The sequence below is a fragment of the Esox lucius genome, chromosome 5 (genome assembly GCF_011004845.1).
Source record: "Esox lucius isolate fEsoLuc1 chromosome 5, fEsoLuc1.pri, whole genome shotgun sequence".
NCBI classification, from domain to species: Eukaryota; Metazoa; Chordata; class Actinopteri; order Esociformes; family Esocidae; genus Esox; species Esox lucius.
In genome coordinates this window covers 5,136,868-5,159,217 of record NC_047573.1, presented here as the reverse complement: position 1 = coordinate 5,159,217, position 22,350 = coordinate 5,136,868, and the positions used below count along the sequence as shown (strand labels likewise).

The window sequence follows — 22,350 nt, the reverse complement described above, 5'->3', positions numbered from 1 at the left end:
CAATTTAAAATATATTCAGCATACAGTCTAGGTCTTTCAATCTGTTCCAATCTGTTAATTGATGCCACATCTATCAGTTCATTATTGTAAACTCGCTGGATTGATTAAATGTTTTCTCTTCCCTTCACAAGTTTAAATGTAGATTTGTTTAATGGGTAATCCGTGACTGTCCCACCACAACGGCTAACATTTCATCATTCCATTCCTCTAACCATTTGAAGCCACACTTAAAAATGCTTCTTTATTTAATTTCCATTAAATATTTGAGTATGTTGTTAGCCCTGGGAGTCTTTCACCACTTTTCTCTCGCTCTTCTTCAATACAGGGAAACAGGGTTGTACTTGGGATTCTACTGCTAAGCTTCTTACTAATTGGCATGTTTCCCATGTTCCCGTTGGTATCGCTGTCATTCGACCAGCATAAGCAGCGGACTGTTTTAAATAATTCATACGAAATTGTCAAACAAGGGCCATTAAGCCTAAGAAACAAAACAAGAGGTGCTGTGTTGTTAAACGTTGATGCTGAACCAATACAGTCCATTACGTCTGGGAGAGGTACTGCTGTGTTTGTTACCTGCTCTGGTTGAAGGTGTGTATCTTAACGCGGTGATGTGTGTATTTCTGGAGGATCTTCTTCGTGTCTTCATCTGTGTTGAAGGAGTTCATGAGCACCAGAGGAACATCTGTGTTGTAAGTCTTATTCAAGTGCTGAGGGGGAAAACAAACGCAAAACACTCAGAAATTAAGTGGAATAGTAAGTACACCCCCTGCTAAGTCGTCTTTTGTGTTTACAGAATTTGGCCTATGGATCTGTAAAACTAATGACAGATAGATTGACAGGTAACCTAATTCAAGATTATACTTTGCAATCATTTATTCATAAAAAGTCAACAGAAATGCACTTTAATAATAAAATAAAATTAACTATGCCCCTAGCTTCAATAGCAAGACTAAATTCTTTCTGAAATAAATTCATGTAACTCTTTCTTGTACGTGTTCAAAAGTTTGTATACCCTTAGAGAATTGGTAATATGTGTACCATTTGTAAAGAAAACATAAGTGAGCAGGCAAAACACTTGTCTTTTATTTCTTATGGGATTCATATTCAACTGTAGGTCATAACAGAATGGCAAAATCATATAATAAAACATAGCAACAAAGAAAATTAACTGACCCCTGTTCAAAAGTCTGCATACCCTTAGTTCTTAACTGTGTACTGCCCCCTTCAGCATCAATGACAGTGTGCAGTCTTTTGTATTAGTTGTCTATGAGGCCCTGAATTCTTGCAGGTGGTATAGCTGCCTTTTCGTCTTGGCAAAATGCAAAGACTTTGATCGTTTTGCATGAACCACACATTTGAGATCTGGCCAGAGTGGCTCGATGATATTAAGGTCAGGAGACTGTGATGGCCACTCCAGAACCTTCACCTTTTTCTGCTGTAACCACTGGAGGGTCAACTTGGCCTTGTGTTTAGGGTCATTGTCATGCTGGAAAGTCCAATAGCGTCCCATGCGCAGCTTTCATGCAGAAGAATGCACATTGTCTGGCAGTATTTTCTGATAACATGCTGCATTCATCTTGCCATACATTTTCACAAGATTCCCGTGCCTTTAGAGCTCACACACCCCCAAAACATCAGTGAGCCACCACCATGCTTCACAGTGGGGATGGTATTCTGTTCACTGTAGGCCTTGTTAACCCCTCTCCAAACATAGCGCTTATGGTTGTTACCCTAAAGCTCTATTTTGGTCTCATCACTCCAAATTACAGTGTGCCAGAAGCCGTGAGGCGTGTCAAGGTGTTGTTGGGCATATTGTAACCAGGCATTCTTGTGGCATTGGCGCAATATAGGCTTCTTTCTGGCAACTTGACCATGCAGCTAATTTTTTTTCAAGTATTGTTGTACTGTGCTCCTTGAAACAACCACACCGTATTTTTTCCAGAGCAGCCTGTATTTCTCCTGAGGTTACCTGTGGGTTTTGTATCCCAAACAATTCTTCTGTCAGTTTTGTCTGAAATCTTTCTTGGTCTACCTGACCTTGGCTTGGTATCAAGAGATCCCTGAATTTTCCACTTCTTAATAAGTGATTTAACAGTACTGACTGGCATTTGCAAGACTTTGGATATATTTTTGTATCATTTTCCATCTTTATAAAGTTCAATTACGTTGTTAAGCAAGTCTTTTGACAGTTCCTTTCTGCTCCCCAAGGCTCAGTTCATCCAGGTGAGAGCTAACAAACTGAGTATTTATACACAGACACTAATTACAATTTAAAAAACCACAGGTGTGGGAAATTAAACTTTAATTGACATTTTCACCTGTGTGTGTCAACTTGTGTGTCTGTAACAAGGCCAAATATTCAAGTGTATGTAAACTTTTGATCAGGGCCATTTGGGTGATTTCATTATGATTTTAAAAAGATTATAAAAATTTCACAATTTCTGCCAGGGTATAGAAATTTATGAGCACAACTGTATATCAGTAGATCTGGGTATATCAGTCAGGATTTTTTGCCCTGTCTTATTCAAGTTTAATTTTATTTGTCATTAAACATCAACAAGAGTGTTACTGGCAATTAATTGCTTGGTTTCCAAAGACTTCCTCTACAGTGCAGTAATACAATAGAATAAAACATTTATTAAAAATAATATGTAAGTAATAAAATAGATAAGCGGTAATAGTGTCAGTCTGAAACTAGCTGCAAGCAGTATTTACAGTTCGGCTTCAACTGTGTCAAATTCAAGGGCTTTTTCTTCATGTCCCCCTCAGCATTTCAACAGGATTGAGATCTGGGCTTTGACTCGACCATTCAATAACCCTCAATTTCTTGTCCTTGAGCCATTCTGTTACAGCTTTGCTTTTGTGTTTTGGGTCATTGGCCTGTTGCAAGATACATGTTCGGTTCAGCTTTCTGAAAAAGGTGGCCTCACATTCTCCTCAAGAATTCTCTGGTACAATATGGAATTCATCGTTGAGTCAATAATCGTTGAGGGCAGGTTGACCAGGCCCTGAGGCAGCAAAGCAGCCCCATACAATAATGCCGCCGCCTCCATGCTTTACAGTTGGAATGATGTTCTTCTGTTCAAAGCCAGTGTTTTGTTTTTACCAAATATGACATCTCTAACAGCAGCGAACCAAACAACCTGACCTTTGACTCATCTGTAGAGAGCACATTGTTCCAGTAGTCTTGGTCTTTACCCATGTGTTGTCTGGAAAACGTCATTTGTGTCTTGATATATATTTTGAGACCAGAGGCTTCTGCCTTCCTGATCTCTCGTGTTGGCCAGGTGTGTGCAGGTGTTTGCAGTCTTGGTGCTCCAGCCGGATCAATGTTGGAGAGCATCAATTCCATGATGCATTGAGACGGACTGACCAACTAATCAAAATGAGCAGTTATTCATGCTGCAAGGCGATATTTCCAAATGGTTGGTCAGACGTCAGTCGCAGTGTCAGACCCACCCAATCACTGGAGACTTAGATCATGGCTGAAATGAGGGAGGGGCTGACACAGCCAGCCATTCCCAAACTGCATGGATGTTTATGAGGCAACCAGCCTGTCCCAGGTTCATCTTGGGTTTATGAGGTCATCAAGGACGCGACAGGAATGTAAGCAGATGACTTGGAGGAGAAAGCACAGCCTCCTTTCTGACCAATCTCCCAGACATCCAGGAAATGACCAAGCAGTGCCGCAATCTGTTTCTGCAGAAATGTTTTGTCCACTGTGACACATTTGGCTAGTTTTCACATACAGATGCTGTGTCTTGACTTGGACCACTTTCACAAAGCTTGGAAATAATGCAGCAGGATCAGGGAATATTAATTGATACTAAAGGACTTTAGACAGGAGGAACAGACCTCACAAGAGACAGGAGGAACAGACCTCACAAGAGACAGGAGGAACAGACCTCACAAGAGACAGGAGGAACAGACCTCACAAGAGACAGGAGGAACAGACCTCACAAGAGACAGGAGGAACAGACCTCACAAGAGACAGGAGGAACAGCCCCCTGTAGCGACAGAGAAAATGCACGTAGGGGAAAAACATCAAAGCGTTCATTGATCAAATCTGTTTTTTTGTTGCACCAAGCAGGCACCTCCAGCACAGAAGCCAGAGCTAATGTCAGGCCAGAGAGTGTTTCCCTGAACCTGGCCCCTTCCGACTGGTGCCAACGATAAAACCAGCACACTGATATGGTACACTCACAACATGTACAAGTCGAGTGATCATAAACTTGGCGCAAACGCAATCGTGTGTATTAGAAAGAAACAATAGTTCATCGCTAAACTGAATATTATCTGTATTTCACATTCAGCTTGAAAAAAAGACAGGGAGCTTCTGGGGTTCAGGAAAATGCAATATCTTCCTTTCTCTCCCTCCCTCACGCTCCCTCCCACCTCCCTCAACCTCCCTCCCACACACTCCTTCCCTCCCTCCCTCTATGACACACACAGCCGCTCTTACTCCTGACCTCCAAACCACCAAGCCGGTTCTCTCCCCACCTCTCTTCATCGAGGCCACATTTTCATATAAAAAGCACATTATCAACCGAGATGCCCTTGTCCTCTGCAACATCTAAAGGCACTCAGAGTGAACAGACATCTGGTAAGCCGAGGAGACGCTAGTAAAGTGTTTGTTTTAGCGCATGGGCAGGTCTGCTGGGTTGGCTGGGCAGGGGAAACAGACTGCCTTACGTTCCAGTGGTTCTGAGGCGGCCATTTTCCCCTCCAGGTCATATTACCTAAACAGTGAATGAGGCCATTTAGGGAGAAAATGAATACCTCCTTTACTGTTACTCCACCTTCCACCCACTTCATATACCCCGCACGAAAGCTTTTCAGTCCTCTGTGTGTGTGTGTGTGTGTGTTTGTGTCCACTCTTCCACATTAAAGTAATTATCTGTAGAATGGAGACATAACAGTGCCAACCCACCAGACACTTGATTGGATAAGCTTCAGGGGAGGGGCTTAGGGTAATGACATTCTAATGAACACCCCTGTGCTACAGATGTCTTTAACATTACTCTGGCATAACTCCATAACCACTATAAGACAGTTACCCTAAAAGACCAGGTCCAGGGAAGTGTCGTTACTGCCCATGTCATGCGTTTCATGTCTGTGTCATCTCTATGATGCTTCATTACATTTCACATACATGACATGAAAGATAAATACATCTGCTGCCTGTTCAGGCCCAGGAAAGTCTCCTGACTGCCTATGACACGCGTATAACAGCCCACGACACTCCCAGAAGGTGTCCCCTGGAGGTACCTCTATCTGCTGCACGGTGAGGTCCAAGAACGTGTTCTCGTTGCGGACACTGATGAGGCTCTTGGGTCCTTTGCAGCCCATGCTGGTGCCCAGACCTCCATTCAGCTTGACCACCACTAGCTTGTTGAGGCTCTCCGCTACGCTGTCCGGGAGGCCCCGCGCCACGATCTTCTCATATGGCTGGATCTGTGGAAGGGACAGGAGACGAGGACAGATTTAGTCTGGCTCCATACGTTTTCTTTGGCAACAGCTGCAATAGTGAGTTCCATGACAATAAAGCTTTTTGAATTTGAAGAGAAAGGGGTGGGTGGGGAGGTGGCTTTTACTGACTCGTTGAATGTTATGAAGTAATATTGTAATAGCCACGATCTACAATTAAAAAGAGGTATTTATGTAATGATAGAAATGTAGACAAAGTCGAAGAGAAAGTGAAAGCAGAGTAGGAAGCGGAGTGAGTGAGTGAGAGAGAGAGCGGCATAAGATCATTTTCATTCAGGGGAACTGAAACAATTAAACTCCAGCATTTCTCAGTTTGAGTTCATTTCAGGAGACAGAGTAATATTTCACAGGACTACACACAAACATACGCAGACCTGCATACAGCTTGAATCAATCTTTGGCATTTTAATAGCTAGCTGTAGGTTTCCAGGAGTATTATGACAAGAATCCATGACCATCGCATCTTAAACAGATGTACTTTCATCTGTGAGAGAGTTAGTGTTTACATGCATGTTTGATTGAGTCCAGGTGAACTGAAAGGTCATGACCCATCCTGTGTGGTGAATATGCTTTGAGACACCTGAGCTTGGATCTGAAATCACAACACAGCTTGGATCTGAAGTCTGGATCTAAGACCAGAACACAACAGAACCACAGTCTGGATCTAAAACCAGGACATGACAGAACCGCAGTCTTGCACATATTAAGAGACCGAATATTTGTGTATATAATGAGAGAGAGAGAGAGAGAGAGAGAGAGAGAGAGATAGTGTTGGAGTCTGTGTTAACGCAAATGTGAACCATATGTGTGAGTTGGAATCTACCCATAAGCCCTTGCAGGAGGACACATCAATAATCCCCAGATGTGAATCTCCCTCACTGGCTGCATGTGTGTGTGTGTGTGTGTGTGTGTCAATCAAATTCAATCCATTCCATTTTTTATAAAGCCCTTTTTACATCAGCAGTTGTCACAAAGTGCTTTTACAAAACACCCGGCCTTAAACCCCAAGGTGCAAACAACAGTAGTGTGTGTGTGTGAGTGAGAGAGAGACTGTGTCATCTCCAGTGATTGTGTTAGAGGGTGTGTTCAGGCTCGAGTTCTGGCCCATTCCCTCTCCTTCCAAAAACCAACTGAACTGAAATGAGTAGCACACACACCAACATGTGGGGACCAGGCAGTTCCACAGAGAAGGAGGAAACCGAGAGAACAAGGTTAAGGGAAGGACAGAACGAGAGAGTGTGTTAGAGAGAGATAAAGAGGCAGAAGGAAGGAGAGTGAAAGAGTGTGTTACAGAGAGAGACAGAGGCAAAAGGAAGGAGAGTAAAATATATTTTCATGAATATGAACACTGCATTATCAACAAAAAATTTATATTAATAAAATATAGTGAATTAAGTACTCCAGCGTTTCTAAAACACAGCACATTACAGGTGGATTTATTACACGTTTCGTTACCCATGTTTGCATAAAAGTCTACGAACCGGAGCGGAGGAACACCCAGGTCATTTGAAATGAAAAGTAAATATGCTTTACATCCTCTTTCCTCAGAACTCCCGCTTTCAGCCCCCCCTTCCTGTAGCTGTCTGGTCCTTGAATGTTTTCCGGGCTGTGTGTTACATGGCCTGCCAACGTGTTGTGTTACAGTCTTTGGCTAGCAGGCAAAAGCATTTAGTCTTTGTTAAACCAGAGAGTAATAATAATAACGACATTCTTCTTCTAAATAACAATAAACGTAATTAATAATAAATATCATAAAATAATAAGACGAATATTACAAATTGTCATGCAATTATTAATGTGAATGAATGGTACTCCACATCACATCATCATCTTTTATTCCGCTTTTTAAACTGCCAAATGAAACAATTTTATTTCTTTCTACCTCCCTGGTGATCGTCTCAATCTCCACGTCAGAGAAGTTTCTCTTTTTTGCCGTCTTCCGTGTGTCCATGGCGTAAAATGAGGGCGTGGGGGAAGCGGAGACTTGAATATATAGGGGCGTGTTATTCTAATGACGATCGTTTTCAGCCGCGGCATTTATCAAGGGCAGGTATTGCGTACACCTGGATTTTAAAGGTACGCACAGTTTCATAAATCAGGCGGTGAGAGGAGTGTAAGCAAAATCTTACGCCAACATATACGCCCGTTTCTACGCAAGAATAATAAATGAGGGCCAATGTGTGTATGTGTGTGTGTGTGCGTGCGTTCACTGTAAGATGATTTTGTTGCTCTATTCAGCAGGATGTTTCAGATGAATAAAGACAAACACTTAATGTATTCAACTTTGCCTTTACGTAACACGTAATTCGGCCTGTGTAAAAGATGATAACCACCAGACGTAAATTTTACAGGCAGTTCCACTAAAGGTGCCAGTCTCACAGACAGTTCCACTAAAGGTGCCAGTATCACAGACAGTTCCACTAAAGGTGCCAGTATCATAGACAGTTCCACTAAAGGTGCCAGTATCACAGACAGTTCCACTAAATGTGCCAGTATCACAGACAGTTCCACTAAAGGTGCCAGTATCACAGACAGTTCCACTAAAGGTGCCAGTATCACAGACAGTTCCACTAAAGGTGCCAGTATCACAGACAGTTCCACTAAATGTGCCAGTATCACAGACAGTTCCACTAAAGGTGCCAGTATCACAGACAGTTCCACTAAAGGTGCCAGTATCACAGACAGTTCCACTAAAGGTGCCAGTCTCACAGACAGTTCCACTAAAGGTGCCAGTATCACAGACAGTTCCACTAAAGGTGCCAGTATCACAGACAGTTCCACTAAAGGTGCCAGTATCACAGACAGTTCCACTAAAGGTGCCAGTATCACAGACAGTATGGAGGACATGGTCCTCATGTCCTCTTGTCCCATGGTCGACTGGCTGGAGCAGTCAAAAATAACTCTGTTCAGACTCCAGGGAACGCAACGCAACGCCACCCCCCTGAACCCCTCCCCCGCCGTGATCGAGGTCTGTGGCTACAGTAGAAATCGTTCCACTTCTCAGGGACCATCATATTGTCTTAGGTGGGAGGATGACGTTGCCACGGTTACCAGCGATTGAGACACACCAGCGGATGAGACGCCCGTGGCAGCTGAGAAAACAACAACGTCTCACAGTCAAGGTTGGCCACAGCTCAACGCCTAAATCCCAGAGTGCACCCTGACCTCCCCCGCCACTGGCTCATCTGTCGGCCCGCTCCATGCCTGGTACGCTCCACAGGGAGGGGTAGAATTGGGTGTATTCAGTCTCCATATCTGGTCTACCACCAGCAACACCAGGAACCAAATCTGGGTAAGGGTAAAAGGCCACTCTGAGTCCTAAACTGGACGGATTTTACTGAGTTTATCTACAACCAATTGTCTTAATTTCACCTGAAAAGCTGTTAGGAAAGAGTTGTCAAGCATCTGTAGAACTAATGAAGGGTGGTGTTCAGGTGGAAGGGGCAACCACATGTAGAATCAGTCAATTCAGGAAGTAAACTCAAATTGGACTGCTGTAATGGAATTTCTGTTTTTGACAATGTCTGGCAAATAGGATCAACTTCTTCTAGTTTATTTGTGTGTGACAGAGAGTGTTGGGTTGTGTGTTTGTTTGTGTTAGCAAAATTTAGCATCCAGTCCTCCTAAGCCCAAAACATCACTCTCCCTCCAGGCACAGCATCTCCCTCCAGGCACAGCATCTCCCTCCAGGCACAGCATCTCACAAAATAGTGTGCTCCAAAAATAATAAAGTAACTTGTTCCCCCAGTGGCTCAATATCTTCCATTCTCCTCAGTTTCCCCTCACGTACATTTTACATTGGAGTCACTTGGCAGATTGTCTTATCCACAGTGACATACAGTTAGCAAAAATGGCTCCCTGCGGAAATCGAACCCAGAACCCTGGCGCACTGTCACCTCAGTTCACACTCCCTCTTCCTCCTGGTCTCCTACCGAGGCGTACATAAAAGGTTCTCCTACCGAGGCGTACATAAAAGGTTCTCCTACCGAGGCGTACATAAAAGGTTCTCCTACTGAGGCGTACATAAAAGGTTCTCCTACCGAGGCGTACATAAAAGGTTCTCCTACAGAGGGGTACATAAAAGGTTCTCCTACCGAGGCGTACATAAAAGGTTCTCCTACCGAGGCGTACATAAAAGGTTCTCCTACAGAGGGGTACATAAAAGGTTCTCCTACAGAGGTGTACATAAAAGGTTCTCCTACAGAGGCGTACATAAAAGGTTCTCCTACCGAGGCGTACATAAAAGGTTCTCCTACAGAGGCGTACATAAAAGGTTCTCCTACCGAGGCGTACATAAAAGGTTCTCCTACCGAGGCGTACATAAAAGGTTCTCCTACAGAGGCGTACATAAAAGGTTCTCCTACCGAGGCGTACATAAAAAGTTCTCCTACCGAGGCGTACATAAAAGGTTCTCCTTCAGAGGCATACATAAAAGGTTCTCCTACCGAGGCGTACATAAAAGGTTCTCCTACCGAGGCTGAGTCAGGCAGCCATCCTCCTTGAACGTGGAATCATCCATTTTAATGACCACTCACATAAATGCACAGGACACCTACACATTATAACCTGCTGCAGCCTATTAACTCTCTCCCAGGCAGACACCTACACATTATAACCTGCTGCAGCCTATTAACTCTCTCCCAGGCAGACACCTACACATTATAACCTGCTGCAGCCTATTAACTCTCTCCCAGGCAGACACCTACACATTATAACCTGCTGCAGCCTATTAACTCTCTCCCAGGCAGACACCTCATATCCCTCCGAACTATGTATTAAACACACACACACACAAGTTTGTATGGCTACCCTCATGGAGACCAGAAAATAGAAATTGCATGCTCCCTTGCCCTAATATTAACCCTAAACCTAATCCAAACCCTTACCCTAACCTTAACCTGACCTCAATAAAGTAACATTTATGTTACTTTATGTTAACCCTAAACCTAAACTTTACCTAGATGTAATGCCTAACATTAACCCTAAACTTAACCAACAACACCTGGACCTTAAAGAAACCCCAATTCTAACTCTAAAATGAAAGTTTGACCCTAAACCTAAACCCTGAGCCGGAAACTGACTTTTGCCTCACGGGGACCGGCAAAAGGTCCACACGAGTCCAATTTGTTCTAGTTTCACTATACTCGTGGGGACATTTGGTCCCCATGAGTATAGTTAGACCTAAAACACACACACACACACACCTTTCTTTTTCCCCCCAACTTCCTCTTTCTCTGTCCTCACCTTCATGCAGCTCTATTTTTACCTCCATCACTCTCTTTCATCCCCTTCATTACTCTCCATTACCCTTCATCCCCTTCTCTACCTCTCCCTCCATCATCCCCCCTCCATCCCTCCCCATCTCCCTCCATCATCCCCCCTCCCTCCCTCCATCTTCCCCCCTCCATCCCTCCCCCTCTCCCTCCACCATCCCCCCTCCATCCCTCCATCTTCCCCCCTCCATCCCTCCCCCTCTCCCTCCACCATCCCCCCTCCATCCCTTCCCCTCTCCCTCCATCATCCCCCCTCCATCCCTTCCCCTCTCCCTCCATCATCCCCCCTCCCTCCCTCCATCTTCCCCCCTCCATCCCTCCCCCTCTCCCTCCAGCATCCCCCCTCCATCCCTCCCCCTCTCCCTTCATCATCCCCATCTTCCCCCCTCCATCCCTCCCCCTCCATCATCCCCCCTCCATCATCCCCATCTCCCTCCATCATCCCCCCTCCATCCCTCCCTCTCTCCCTCAGGACGGCTCCGTTAGAGTGCAGTGGGTGTAAGCAGTAGTAAGACGGTCTTAAGCTCTCTTCCTCCCAAATCACCTAATTCCTCCCTTTCTGGCTCTGCCTCTTTCCCGGTGTCCTCACCAAACCTCGCTGTGTCTCTCTCTCTCTCACGTCTCTCTACATCTCATTCTCGCTTCTAACATTTTGTCTCCCTCCATCCCTCCTCTTCCTGTGCTAATATAAATAAATGAGAAGGCCGAGCAGTGAGGGCCGATGCCCTTCTTCTCTTTCTCTGCCTCTTGTTCTTCCCCTCTCGCTCTGCGGCTGAGGGGGAAACAACCCAGGCTTTGTGTCTGTCTGTGTCTCTCTGTGTGTGTGTGTGTTGGTGCATGACGCAAAATACTAGCCAGTCGAGAGGTTTTTAAGTTTAGTATGAACTGATTGAAGGAGAAGCTAGTCCTCCAGTACACGGTGGGACGGAACCACAGTCCTAGGTTGAAAATATTCAACATTAATATTCCAGGTTTGGACCTGGGTATTCTCATATTCCAGGTTTGGACCTGGGTATTCTAATATTCCAGGTTTGGACCTGGGTATTCTAATATTCCAGGTTTGGACCTGGGTATTCTAATATTCCAGGTTTGGAGTTGAGGTTTCTAATATTCCAGGTTTGGAGTTGAGGTTTCTAATATTCCAGGTTTGGAGTTGAGGTTTCTAATATTCCAGGTTTGGACCTGGGTATTCTAATATTCCAGGTTTGGACCTGGGTATTCTAATATTCCAGGTATGGACCTGGGTATTCTAATATTCCAGGTATGGACCTGGGTATTCTAATATTCCAGGAAAGAAATTGAGGATTTTAATATTTCAGGTTTGGACCTGTGTATTCCAATATTCCAGAGCTCTCGCATAAAGAGGAAAAACTCAAAGGGACCTTAGCTACACAAAGGGACCAGTGAAGTCAGCCACGGTTCTCATCTAAAGCTTCCAAACAGAACTAGGAGTTTGTCCGAACCTGGGCCTCTTCAGCCTAGCCAATTTCCTAATGCTACACCATCTTCCTGGACCTTTACAGAATTACAATGGGCCAGGTGGAAAGTGAGGTTTTGTATAATTTCAGCCTTTTGATTAGTGCTCACAAACCAAAACTGAGCTCAGGTAAAAGTGTAACTTTCTCGTTGCTGATTAATCCGATTGGTACAAAATGTTTCGTGCTTTTGCACGTGCTTCAGATCCCAGATGGCCCGTTCAGGTGTGACTTTGTCCTTCCCTCTATCCTTTAGGCTTCGTCCTTCCCTCTATCCTTTAGGCTTCGTCCTTCCCTCTATCCTTTAGGCTTCGTCCTTCCCTCTATCCTTTAGGCTTCGTCCTTCCCTCTATCCTTTAGGCTTTGTCCTTCCCTAGTGGGAGTTCAACGCAAAGTCACACTGAAATATAAAAAACATTTCCTCTCCCCTCCAATGCTTTGATAAACTGTGTCTGTAATGGCACACTATGCTCAATGGGTCCTGGGCAAAACTAGTGCACAAAAAAAAAAATGGTTCAGACAGCAGCCCCGTACTGCGCCTGCTCTCGGGCTAGAGAAACGGTTTCTGTACTGCATTAGCAAAAAGGAGGAGGGTCCGTTCTAAAGGGCCCCCTGTTGCCTATATGGTACACCACTTTTAACCAGAGGCCATGTGTGGAGCCTGGTTGAATGTAGGGCACTTCGTGGAGAACACGGAATTTAGGACGCGGACTGAGGGTCGGCACGGATTCAGAATACTCAATAGCACGACTGACGCACAGAGCTGAGAGGATTGACTTCAAACAAACTCCCCGGGGCCTTGGCAGCCCAGTGAGAAACTGAGGAGGGAAACAGAAAACCGTGTTGGCAATGTTAGGGTTGTTGGTTCGATTCCCATCGGCTGATATTAGGGTATGAACGCGCTACTGTAAGTTGCTCTAGATAGGAGCCTTTGACGAAAACGACTCAGATGTGAAACGCAACCTTCCAAACGGCGACGCTGAACATTAAAACATTTGCATTTGATCTCACTGGCATTTAAGCTCATATGTCAGCGTCTTCTCATTTGGTCTTTCTGCCCGGCGTGTTGAATGTTTCAAGCTTGTATTATTTATTTTTCGTTGACTGAGCGTTGGCTCAGAATACTGAACAGTACGACTTCCTCACAGAGCAGAGAGAACTGCCTTCAAAGACCCTCCCAGGAGGGATGGGAATGGAGTGCTTCAAGAACGTAGGGAAAGATACGCATTTGTACTTAACTTAATTTGTCAGATTAAATATATCAAAATCGATGAAGAAATAACTTTTAACAAGTTGGATGTGTTTGATATTTTCCCCACTGCTGGTTTAGGATGATAATGACCTATATAGAGCATCCAACAGACTTAGAGGGTCAGATAAAACTGGTTCTCTCTCTCTACCGTACCTCCTCTCTTTACCCTCACCGTTTCTCTCACTCTCCTATTATGTCTCTTCCTCCCGCTCTTTTCTCCCTCCCTCCCTTCGTCGGACTAAAGGTTTATAACATCCAATCAGTGCTACGGCACCATCCCTAACCTTTGTCGTGACCTTCATAAATCATGTCACGGCGACACAGACATGCTGAATCAGGGACAGGACACAGGTGACCCAACGTCACATCGTTCACCATGATGGCGCAAAAAAATAATGAAAAGAGAATTAAAACCAGAAAGAGACCCCGCTCACATTCAATTTCCTGTCGCTCCTTCTGAGCTGTCGTGTAAAACCAAGGGGACTCCAGAGCTGAAAAAAAATCAGTCTCCAGGACAACCACCTAGCACAGGCATATCGTCACGTCACTATTCATCAAATTAAAAAAACATCCCAAAGCACAGTGAAGAAACAAATACAAAGCAACAACAACATTATTCATTATGCCGAGTAGATGCTATTCAGACAACAGTTCATGAGTGAGACTGGGAGAATGTGGCATTTCTATGATCTATAAATCAAAAAATATTTCCAAAACAAAGGCAACGCCATGGATACGCAAGAGAGAAATCTGCATGAGGGAAATCTTATTGCCTCCAGCAAAATAAGACTACAGCACAATAATGCTATTTGTACATTTTACAGTAGGTGAGGTCTATAAATTGAGAATTATGCTTTAACAGACATCAACCCAATGGTAGACCACATGTCCCCCTGGAGGGGGTTTAAATCAGTTAGCATTCATGATCGAAATAAATCCAATTTATTTTTCATTCAGTTTTTTTAAGCAACTAACAACGGTCTTCCAGAAACATCTTCCAGAAACTTCCTGAATCCAGCAAGCCAGTGATATCCAATCCCTCTGCAGCCCACCAACCTTCACCTTCCTAGCATCGTCTTTACACACACCACGTCGCCAACAACAACCACGGTGACGCGACAGGACCGCTCCAAGCGGGAAGGGAACAGGAAACAGTCCGGCTCCAACCCATTGTCAACGCTGGGTCATCACCTACACAGCTTTAACGGGACCACGGTTGGTGTTCACGGGACCACGGTTGGTGTTAACGGGACCACGGTTGGTGTTAACGGGACCACGGTTGGTGTTAAAGGGACCACGGTTGGTGTTAAAGGGACCACGGTTGGTGTTAACGGGACCACGGTTGGTGTTAACGGGACCACGGTTGGTGTTAACAGGACCACGGTTGGTGTTAAAGGGACAACGGTTGGTGTTAACGGGACCACGGTTGGTGTTAAAGCGACCACGGTTGGTGTTCACGGGACCACGGTTGGTTATAAAGGGACCACGGTTGGTGTTCACGGGACCACGGTTGGTGTTCACGGGACCACGGTTGGTGTTAAAGGGACCACGGTTGGTGTTAAAGGGACCACGGTTGGTGTTAAAGGGACCACGGTTGGTGTTCACAGGACCACGGTTGGTGTTCACAGGACCACGGTTGTATTCCCAGTCTTCCTCAATGAGCAGCCTTAGAGCAAGCAGCCAATACACTGTTCACCTGGACACTTCAAAATGCACTTTTAACAGGGCAAAATCCCAGGCAGGTTAGTGGCATTTTCATGCTTCATGTCCAAATCATCAGAGCACTTATGATGATCATCAATCATCACAAATCAGTTACAAACTAGCCTGAAATAATATTTGAAGTCTCTTTTAAAAAGAGGACAGATGTCAATGTTTTCTCTTGTTGTTTATCACTCATATTCTGCATCTAATCAGATACAGTGCTAAAAGGGATTTCAGATCAATACCTTGTCCTGGTGGTTAATGACTTTGTCTTTCAACACACGCACACACAGGAGATTGGGACACACACACCCACACCTCATTTGGGCTGGTATCTAAACGAAGACATCAATGGACAAACTAAATTGTATATTTGCAGTCCTAAAAGGTAAACTCTCCCAGCAAGTCTGGGCAAGTCAATCTCTTTTAAAGAGCTGTGCCCGGTTCTGGTCTCGGTTATCCAATCTCTCTCTCCCTGTTTCTGGACCCAGTTAGCGGGTCCCTGTCTGTTTCTGGAACCAGTTAGCGGGTCCCTGTCTGTTTCTGGACCCAGTTAGCGGGTCCCTGTCTGTTTCTGGACCCAGTTAGCGGGTCCCTGTCTGTTTCTGGAACCAGTTAGCGGGTCCCTGTCTGTTTCTGGAACCAGTTAGCGGGTCCCTGTCTGTTTCTGGAACCAGTTAGCGGGTCCCTGTCTGTTTCTGGACCCAGTTAGCGGGTCTCTCTCGGAATCGGGTCACAGTTATCTGTTTGAGAAGCTTTGGGGTTGTGATTGAGCTCTGGCAGAGAACCAGCTGGCTACATGCCAAGATGAAAAGGAGTCCAACACTGGTCTCTCTGTGTGAGTGTTCCTGCTGGCTCCCACCATGCCTGTCAGTTTGTCTGCCTGCCTGCCGTCTCAGTCTGTCTGTCATCATAATGTGTGCTTGGACCACTCTCCGGTATCACACAAAAGTGTTTTTCTATCTTTGTGGGAACCTGAAAACCAAGTCTTAATTTTCCATATCTCCAAACCTAACCCCAATTGTACATTTTACCCTAAACCTAACCCTTTACCCTAAACAAGTATAACTATTAGCCCTAAACTAGTATAACCCTTTACCCTAAACCAGTATAACTATTAGCCCTAAACTAGTATATGCTTTACCCTAAACCAGTATAACTATTAGCCCTAAACTAGTATAACCCTTTAGCCTAAACCAGTATAAAAATTCAGTCCCCACAGCTAAAAAAGACCTTGTGGGGACCAAATTGTAAGGTTTTACCATTTAACCTCTGGACTCCACAGATATCGTTATATATTTAAATAAACCAATGAGAAAAAAGGGAGAATATAAGAATAAATACTCAAATACACACACACACACACACACACACACACATATGTAAGCGTGTACCCACACAAACACAGTAATGTTAACGTACACACAGTTACAATGACACAAACACACACGTACTGAGTCTTCGGGAGGTCTGTGAATCTTGGACCACTCCACAGATGGCCCCTTGACCTGCAGAAACCGGTGGAACAGTTTCTTGAATCCTTCAAAGTCCTTCTTGGAGACCTGGAATATACACAAACAGGGTTACGTCACCAGAGGAACAGTGATTGTTTGACTGAATTAGAAAATAAAAAATACTTTGCATTTATTTTGTCCCTGACAGGGACCCATTGAGCAAGGCTCCATTTAAACTGAGAGACTGAGTTACCAGACCGGTCCTCCTGACTAAGAAACTATGACGTGTCCTCACTGCTTGGATCGTAGCATCCAGTCTGCTGTGACATCTACATGTCAGAGGTGTAAAAGGGACTCAACTGTGTTCGGTTTGTGTTCACCACTTCAGGGAAATATCTAATCAAGGTCTAAGTAACCAGGTAAAGGGAGTTCAAAACTAAACCATGATCAGTGAAATAAACAGGACAAGTGTAAATGATCAATTAAGGTCACTGGTTAGTTATGAACTCTGTTTACCTAGTCATTAGGCTCTTCCTTAGGAACTTCCCATAACTGCTAAACACAGTTGAGTACTTTTACTTTGTACTATTAGTACTTAGTACTTTTACTTTGTAATATCTTTTCACTAAGATATTTTAAAAAGCAGGCAAGCATTGTTTTGATGATTTGTCGTTTTGCATCCATATCCACGGCGAGGTGCATTCCTCTAGTTTCTGTGGCTTCCAAACCATGTTGAGCAACTAGTAGCGTTGAATTCCTAATGGTTTTGGCACAGACCTGACTTCTTGGTAAATACAGTCCAATAGGTGAACTACTGCTCAATGAAACAGGGGTCATTAATTTAAAAGTTATTGCAGTCAGTCTGAACATCTTAATCATCTTTGAACTTAGGTCTGAATAGTTTCGTATACATTAAAATGCGTGACACTATCTCAGAGCCATGGGCTGAATATTCTCAAAGTTAAGAGTTTATGTAAGAGGGTTGATTTATTTATGAGTAGATTTATTAGGTTCATGCCTTCGTCAAAAAGCATGTCTGTTCAAAGCCAGGCCATATGGACGTGTTCTGATGTCTTTTTAACACCCATGTTTATGTGCATGTATGTGTGTGTTTGAATTGTATGTTTGTCTTTGATTAAAAATAATGGTTGTAAATGTATAAACTCCCATCAAAGTGAGGACCAAACAAGTCTACTTTTTGATCTTACATTTGTAGAAATTGGTGATTGTGTCTTTGTGATTGTGTGTGTGTGTGTGTCTGTGTGTGTGTGTGTATATTTTGTATTTTTTAAAGTCTACTTACTTTTTGATCCTACATTAGTTGAAATGGGTGATTGTGTGTGTGTGTGATAGCGTTTCTTTAACCTTTGACACTCTGTCCTAGTATGTGTCACTTACCTGATGGCCCCTCCCCTCATCTGGGGCACATAATCGCTACCATATGGACCCGGGGGGGGGGGGTTGTGTGTGTGTATGTGTGTGTGTGTGTGTGTGTGTACCTCCTTGTCTGCCCCAGTAGCTGTATCCAGGAGTTTCTCCAGCTCAGTGTGCATGGAGGTTTCCAGTTGCTGTCTCATCACCTCTTGAAACTGGGCCATCTCTCCGTTAAGCAACCCCTTACTCAGACCTGTAACACAACATCGACCTGTTAAGCACCCCCTTACTCAGACCTGTAACACAACATCGACCTGTTAAGCACCCCTTACTCAGACCTGTAACACAACATCGACCTGTTAAGCACCCCCTTACTCAGACCTGTAACACAACATCGACCTGTTAAGCACCCCCTTACTCAGACCTGTAACACAACATCGACCTGTTAAGCACCCCCTTACTCAGACCTGTAACACAACATCGACCTGTTAAGCACCCCCTTACTCAGACCTGTAACACAACATCGACCTGTTAAGCACCCCCTTACTCAGACCTGTAACACAACATCGACCTGTTAAGCACCCCCTTACTCAGACCTGTAACACAACAACACTGTTAAGCACCCCCTTACTCAGACCTGTAACACAACAACACTGTTAAGCACCGCCTTATTCAAAGCTGTTACACAAAATCAAGCCTGTTGTGCAGACTCAAACCTGTAACATTAACTCTGTTAATCCATTCACATCAAAATGATGGTTCAGTAATAATTTGCCTGCTTTAAAAATGGTATTGTATCTTCAAGCCACAGTAATCCACTTCAAGATCAAATCAAAATCAGCATTGAGAACACATTAAGTAGAATTTGTAGTTGGATGGGTCCTAAACCTATATTTAAAAACGAAATTCAGAAAATATGTGCAACCCATGATTTTTAATTTTCTTTCAAATCAAATTCACAACAATTGTGAGCACAGGGTTCCGTTTCTTAGGCACTAAAAGGAAAAGAATGATTCGTGTTCTTATGAAAAACCTTTTCTACATTGTGTCCTATTGAACATAACCCATTTGTCTGGGTTTGACTTGTCTAAGTTCTGGCGCTCTAATCCTCTCAGCTGTGTTCCCTCATCCAACTCATTAGCGAAAAGCAGACGGGTTTAGAGAGTAGGGTATAAGAAAGTGAAAGAGAGTGTTTATACCCACCGGTATTCTATAAAGCAGAAGAACACATGATCGCGTGAGTACAGAGAGAATTCTGACGCATGAAACCCTCTCATTTTCCCGGCTGGAAAGACTTCCCTACAGAAGTAATCATTGAAAGTATATTGCAACAGCGAAGGTGTGTGCGCGTCCGTGTGCGCGTGAGTAGAGGCACAAACTAACCTAACCACAACCCCTGGACAAACAGTGCTCTGTGCATTGAAAAATAAAACTGAGGGCTCGCAAAATTCCAGTAACTTTCCAAGTTCCTCAGAAATGCTGGGTGAAGGATTATGTTTCTTTCTGCTTATTGCCTCCAGAAACAAAGTCTTTTCAAAAACAGGAAGAAAAAAAAAAAAGTTATGGGCGTTTTGTACCATAGCCAGAAGACACGATATGTGCTCCCAACCCAATGTATACCTTTAAAAGTTATCAAGAGTAGTGAGACTACTACGACCTCTCTGCCTTTCTCATTAGAATTTCCATGACAGAACTTAAAGGTTTCTGACATCCCATCTCTGCGTACAGCGGGTTTGCAATACATACTGAAGGGTCAGCACCAGCTTGTCTGCCTGGAAAATGCCTTGGACCGGTGCTAGTGATATCTTTACCTCGGCTATTGCGATGGACCAGATACACCACTTAGCCTATTTATACTGATTCTGTGCGGGTTGTGGGGATTTCAGGATTTACGCTTAACTTAAAAAAAGAATACCTCTGTATTGTTTTGTCGAGTGAGCTAGCTTGAGCAATCATTTTATTGTGAGCTTGTACTTGCATAGAACCGACCCACCCACGGCAGAGATGTGTAGTTACTCACTTTTATGGGATCTATAATTGCCCTGTATGTCTGATGCAATAAACCGGTGAATGGAACTAGTCTCCTACATGGAAGAAACTTTGACCATACGAGTTCCATTCTGACTATGCGCCATAAAAAACTGTTAGGTCTACTGTGGTTTTGGGGACAACTAAAACAGTCCTTTTAATTAGGCTGACTTGAGTGGAAAACCCCCAAATTAGTGAAAACATTGAAAAGCAGAGGATGTACCTAACTCCTGTAATTCATGGAAAATAAGGATAAAACGCGTCCCACTTCCCAATCGTCTGATCTAATATCATACTGTAGTAATATTTGCTGGTTCAGCAAGGCTATAACGGAGTGGCGAGAACACGTCAGCGTGACGACAACAACCCTTTCAGAAAAGACAACTTCTGGACTTTTTTGCGTATGCCAAATAATGTACATTTGCTTTAATAAAACAGTAATGTCACCATGGACGTCTGATGTCAGTGAAGAGAATAAATGTAACTGGTTTACTGAAGCTTTAAATTTGAGTATTAGGTTTGGTTTCACTTAAATCCTAATTCAAATTCCTTATAAAATTTTCATTAAGGCGACATTAGGAATTAGTTAGAAGTTTTAAAAGATATGGAAATTCCTTAAATCTAACCTGACCAGGTCAGTGCACAAGCTTGACAGATATAAGTTATTTTGTTAGTCTACCCACATGTAAGAGATAAATCAAAGCAATAGTACACAAAGTAGGGTAGCCAATTAGTTTATTAAATCTCTGACAATATGTCTCAACTAGAAACTGTTCAATATTTTTGATAGCCTATTATCTTATGCATCCACATAACCACTTACCTTCAACATAAAGTGCCATATTCCCGAGATGTTATATTTCTATAATATTTAAAAAACGGAGTTAGTAAAAGTATTCGGTGATATCCAATATGTATAGGACACTTTTGCAATATTTCTGTGAAAATGTCCACTAGGTATCAAATCATCGAGAATGTAAAAGGACTAAAGCAACAAATGAAAGATAATACACTTTAAAAGACATAGTCGAGAAAGGTAAAATCCCAAATGGTCATTCAGTCACTCATCGACACGGACATCCCAATGTAGAATGAAATCCTGAAGCCATAACTTGCAAGACTTGTCCTTTATAACGAATGAAACATTATTTTTCGCACCTCCTTCACCGTCCGGTCTTCAACCGCCGGACGATCCGACCTTCATTCAATCAATCGCATATCACATTGGACACGAGCCAAACGAAACGCCCCCATCCTGGCTGCAACCTACTTATTCGTCAATGCCATCCACAATTTGCAATCAGGTCTGCCCCTTTCCACAGGCAAATAAACCACGTCACATTTCCTCCACTGGTAGATTTGCCTCGCCTCCCTCTCTTCCTTCATCCAAAATCCATAGTTCATATATCTACACGTTTAACCGGTCATCAAGAGTACACCCTCATCGTTTACAATAATTGTGGAGGTGTACAGATCTGCTACACCTCAGAAATCGAAACGCGGAAATAATGGTGACCGCTTACATTTTCTCCCAGTGTGTAATCTGCACAACGAAACAAGATAATCTCTTTGGGGGAAATAACTGTCGCAAACCAAACTGATCAGATCAACTGGCGATAGTTTCTACTCGTTTTCCAATACATATATAATCTTTGATAGGCTACAATTTTCAATAGGCCTGATCACTGAGGATCAAGCCACTCGTGTTATTAGTCTTTTGAATAGTTTTACAGAGACAGTTTACTTTTTACTGAAACACAACAAAGTTAGGGATAACGTAGTTTAGCTAATGAAATGTATGACCTTACTGTTTGTAGGATGCTGGCGGCGGAAAATCGTGCGATGTGCTAGTCCAAGTATGGAGACCACGAACCACAGAAAACGGTGAAATTACTCAAAACCACAGGTTTGTTTCTTTGCGAGTTTATGTAAAGTAAAATTACATGCAGAAATTGCAATATTAACCTAGTATATTAGTAACGGGTTTACATAAAAACAGTACGTTAAAATTAATTGTATCAAAGGCATACATAGAAATTCCTATGTTAAACGAGGACCAATGAAAAGCTTGAGTCCGAATATGTAGCCAATGAAAATGCAGCACATCACGAGGTCGCTCAACGGAACATGAGAGTCACAGCATTGATGATCCCACGTGAATTAATCAACCCGGGTTAATTGTCACGGGTTAGATACAGCTGGACTCTGGATAGTTACCAGTTTTGAGTTAGTGACCAACTGAAGGTTTAGGTAACTTTCGTAATCTATAGATTCGATATCACTGAACTAAAAGCGACATCTCT

The 22,350-nt window shown here is 43.5% G+C and overlaps 1 protein-coding gene across 6 annotated transcripts in view; it reads right to left on the bottom strand.

The window, feature by feature from the left end:
• Positions 1-22,098, bottom strand: part of ugp2b (UDP-glucose pyrophosphorylase 2b) — a 31,369-nt gene extending 9,271 nt beyond the window's left edge. Inside the window, exons 1-6 of one of the 6 annotated variants that reach the window (XM_013133979.4) lie at positions 21,206-21,224; positions 20,871-20,909; positions 18,145-18,272; positions 16,646-16,753; positions 5,269-5,454; positions 574-707 (exon numbers count right to left, since the gene is read on the bottom strand). In XM_013133979.4, the coding sequence (XP_012989433.1) occupies positions 574-707; positions 5,269-5,454; positions 16,646-16,753; positions 18,145-18,272; positions 20,871-20,889 (575 nt within the window). In that variant the 5' untranslated portion in view covers positions 20,890-20,909; positions 21,206-21,224. Of the gene's footprint in view, positions 1-573; positions 708-5,268; positions 5,455-16,645; positions 16,754-18,144; positions 18,273-19,222; positions 19,240-20,870; positions 21,173-21,205; positions 21,225-21,850 lie in introns of those variants that run through there. The other 5 variants (XM_013133981.3, XM_013133980.3, XM_020046651.2 and 2 more) reach the window with 5 other exon arrangements.
• Between the last annotated feature and the right edge of the window lie 252 nt (positions 22,099-22,350).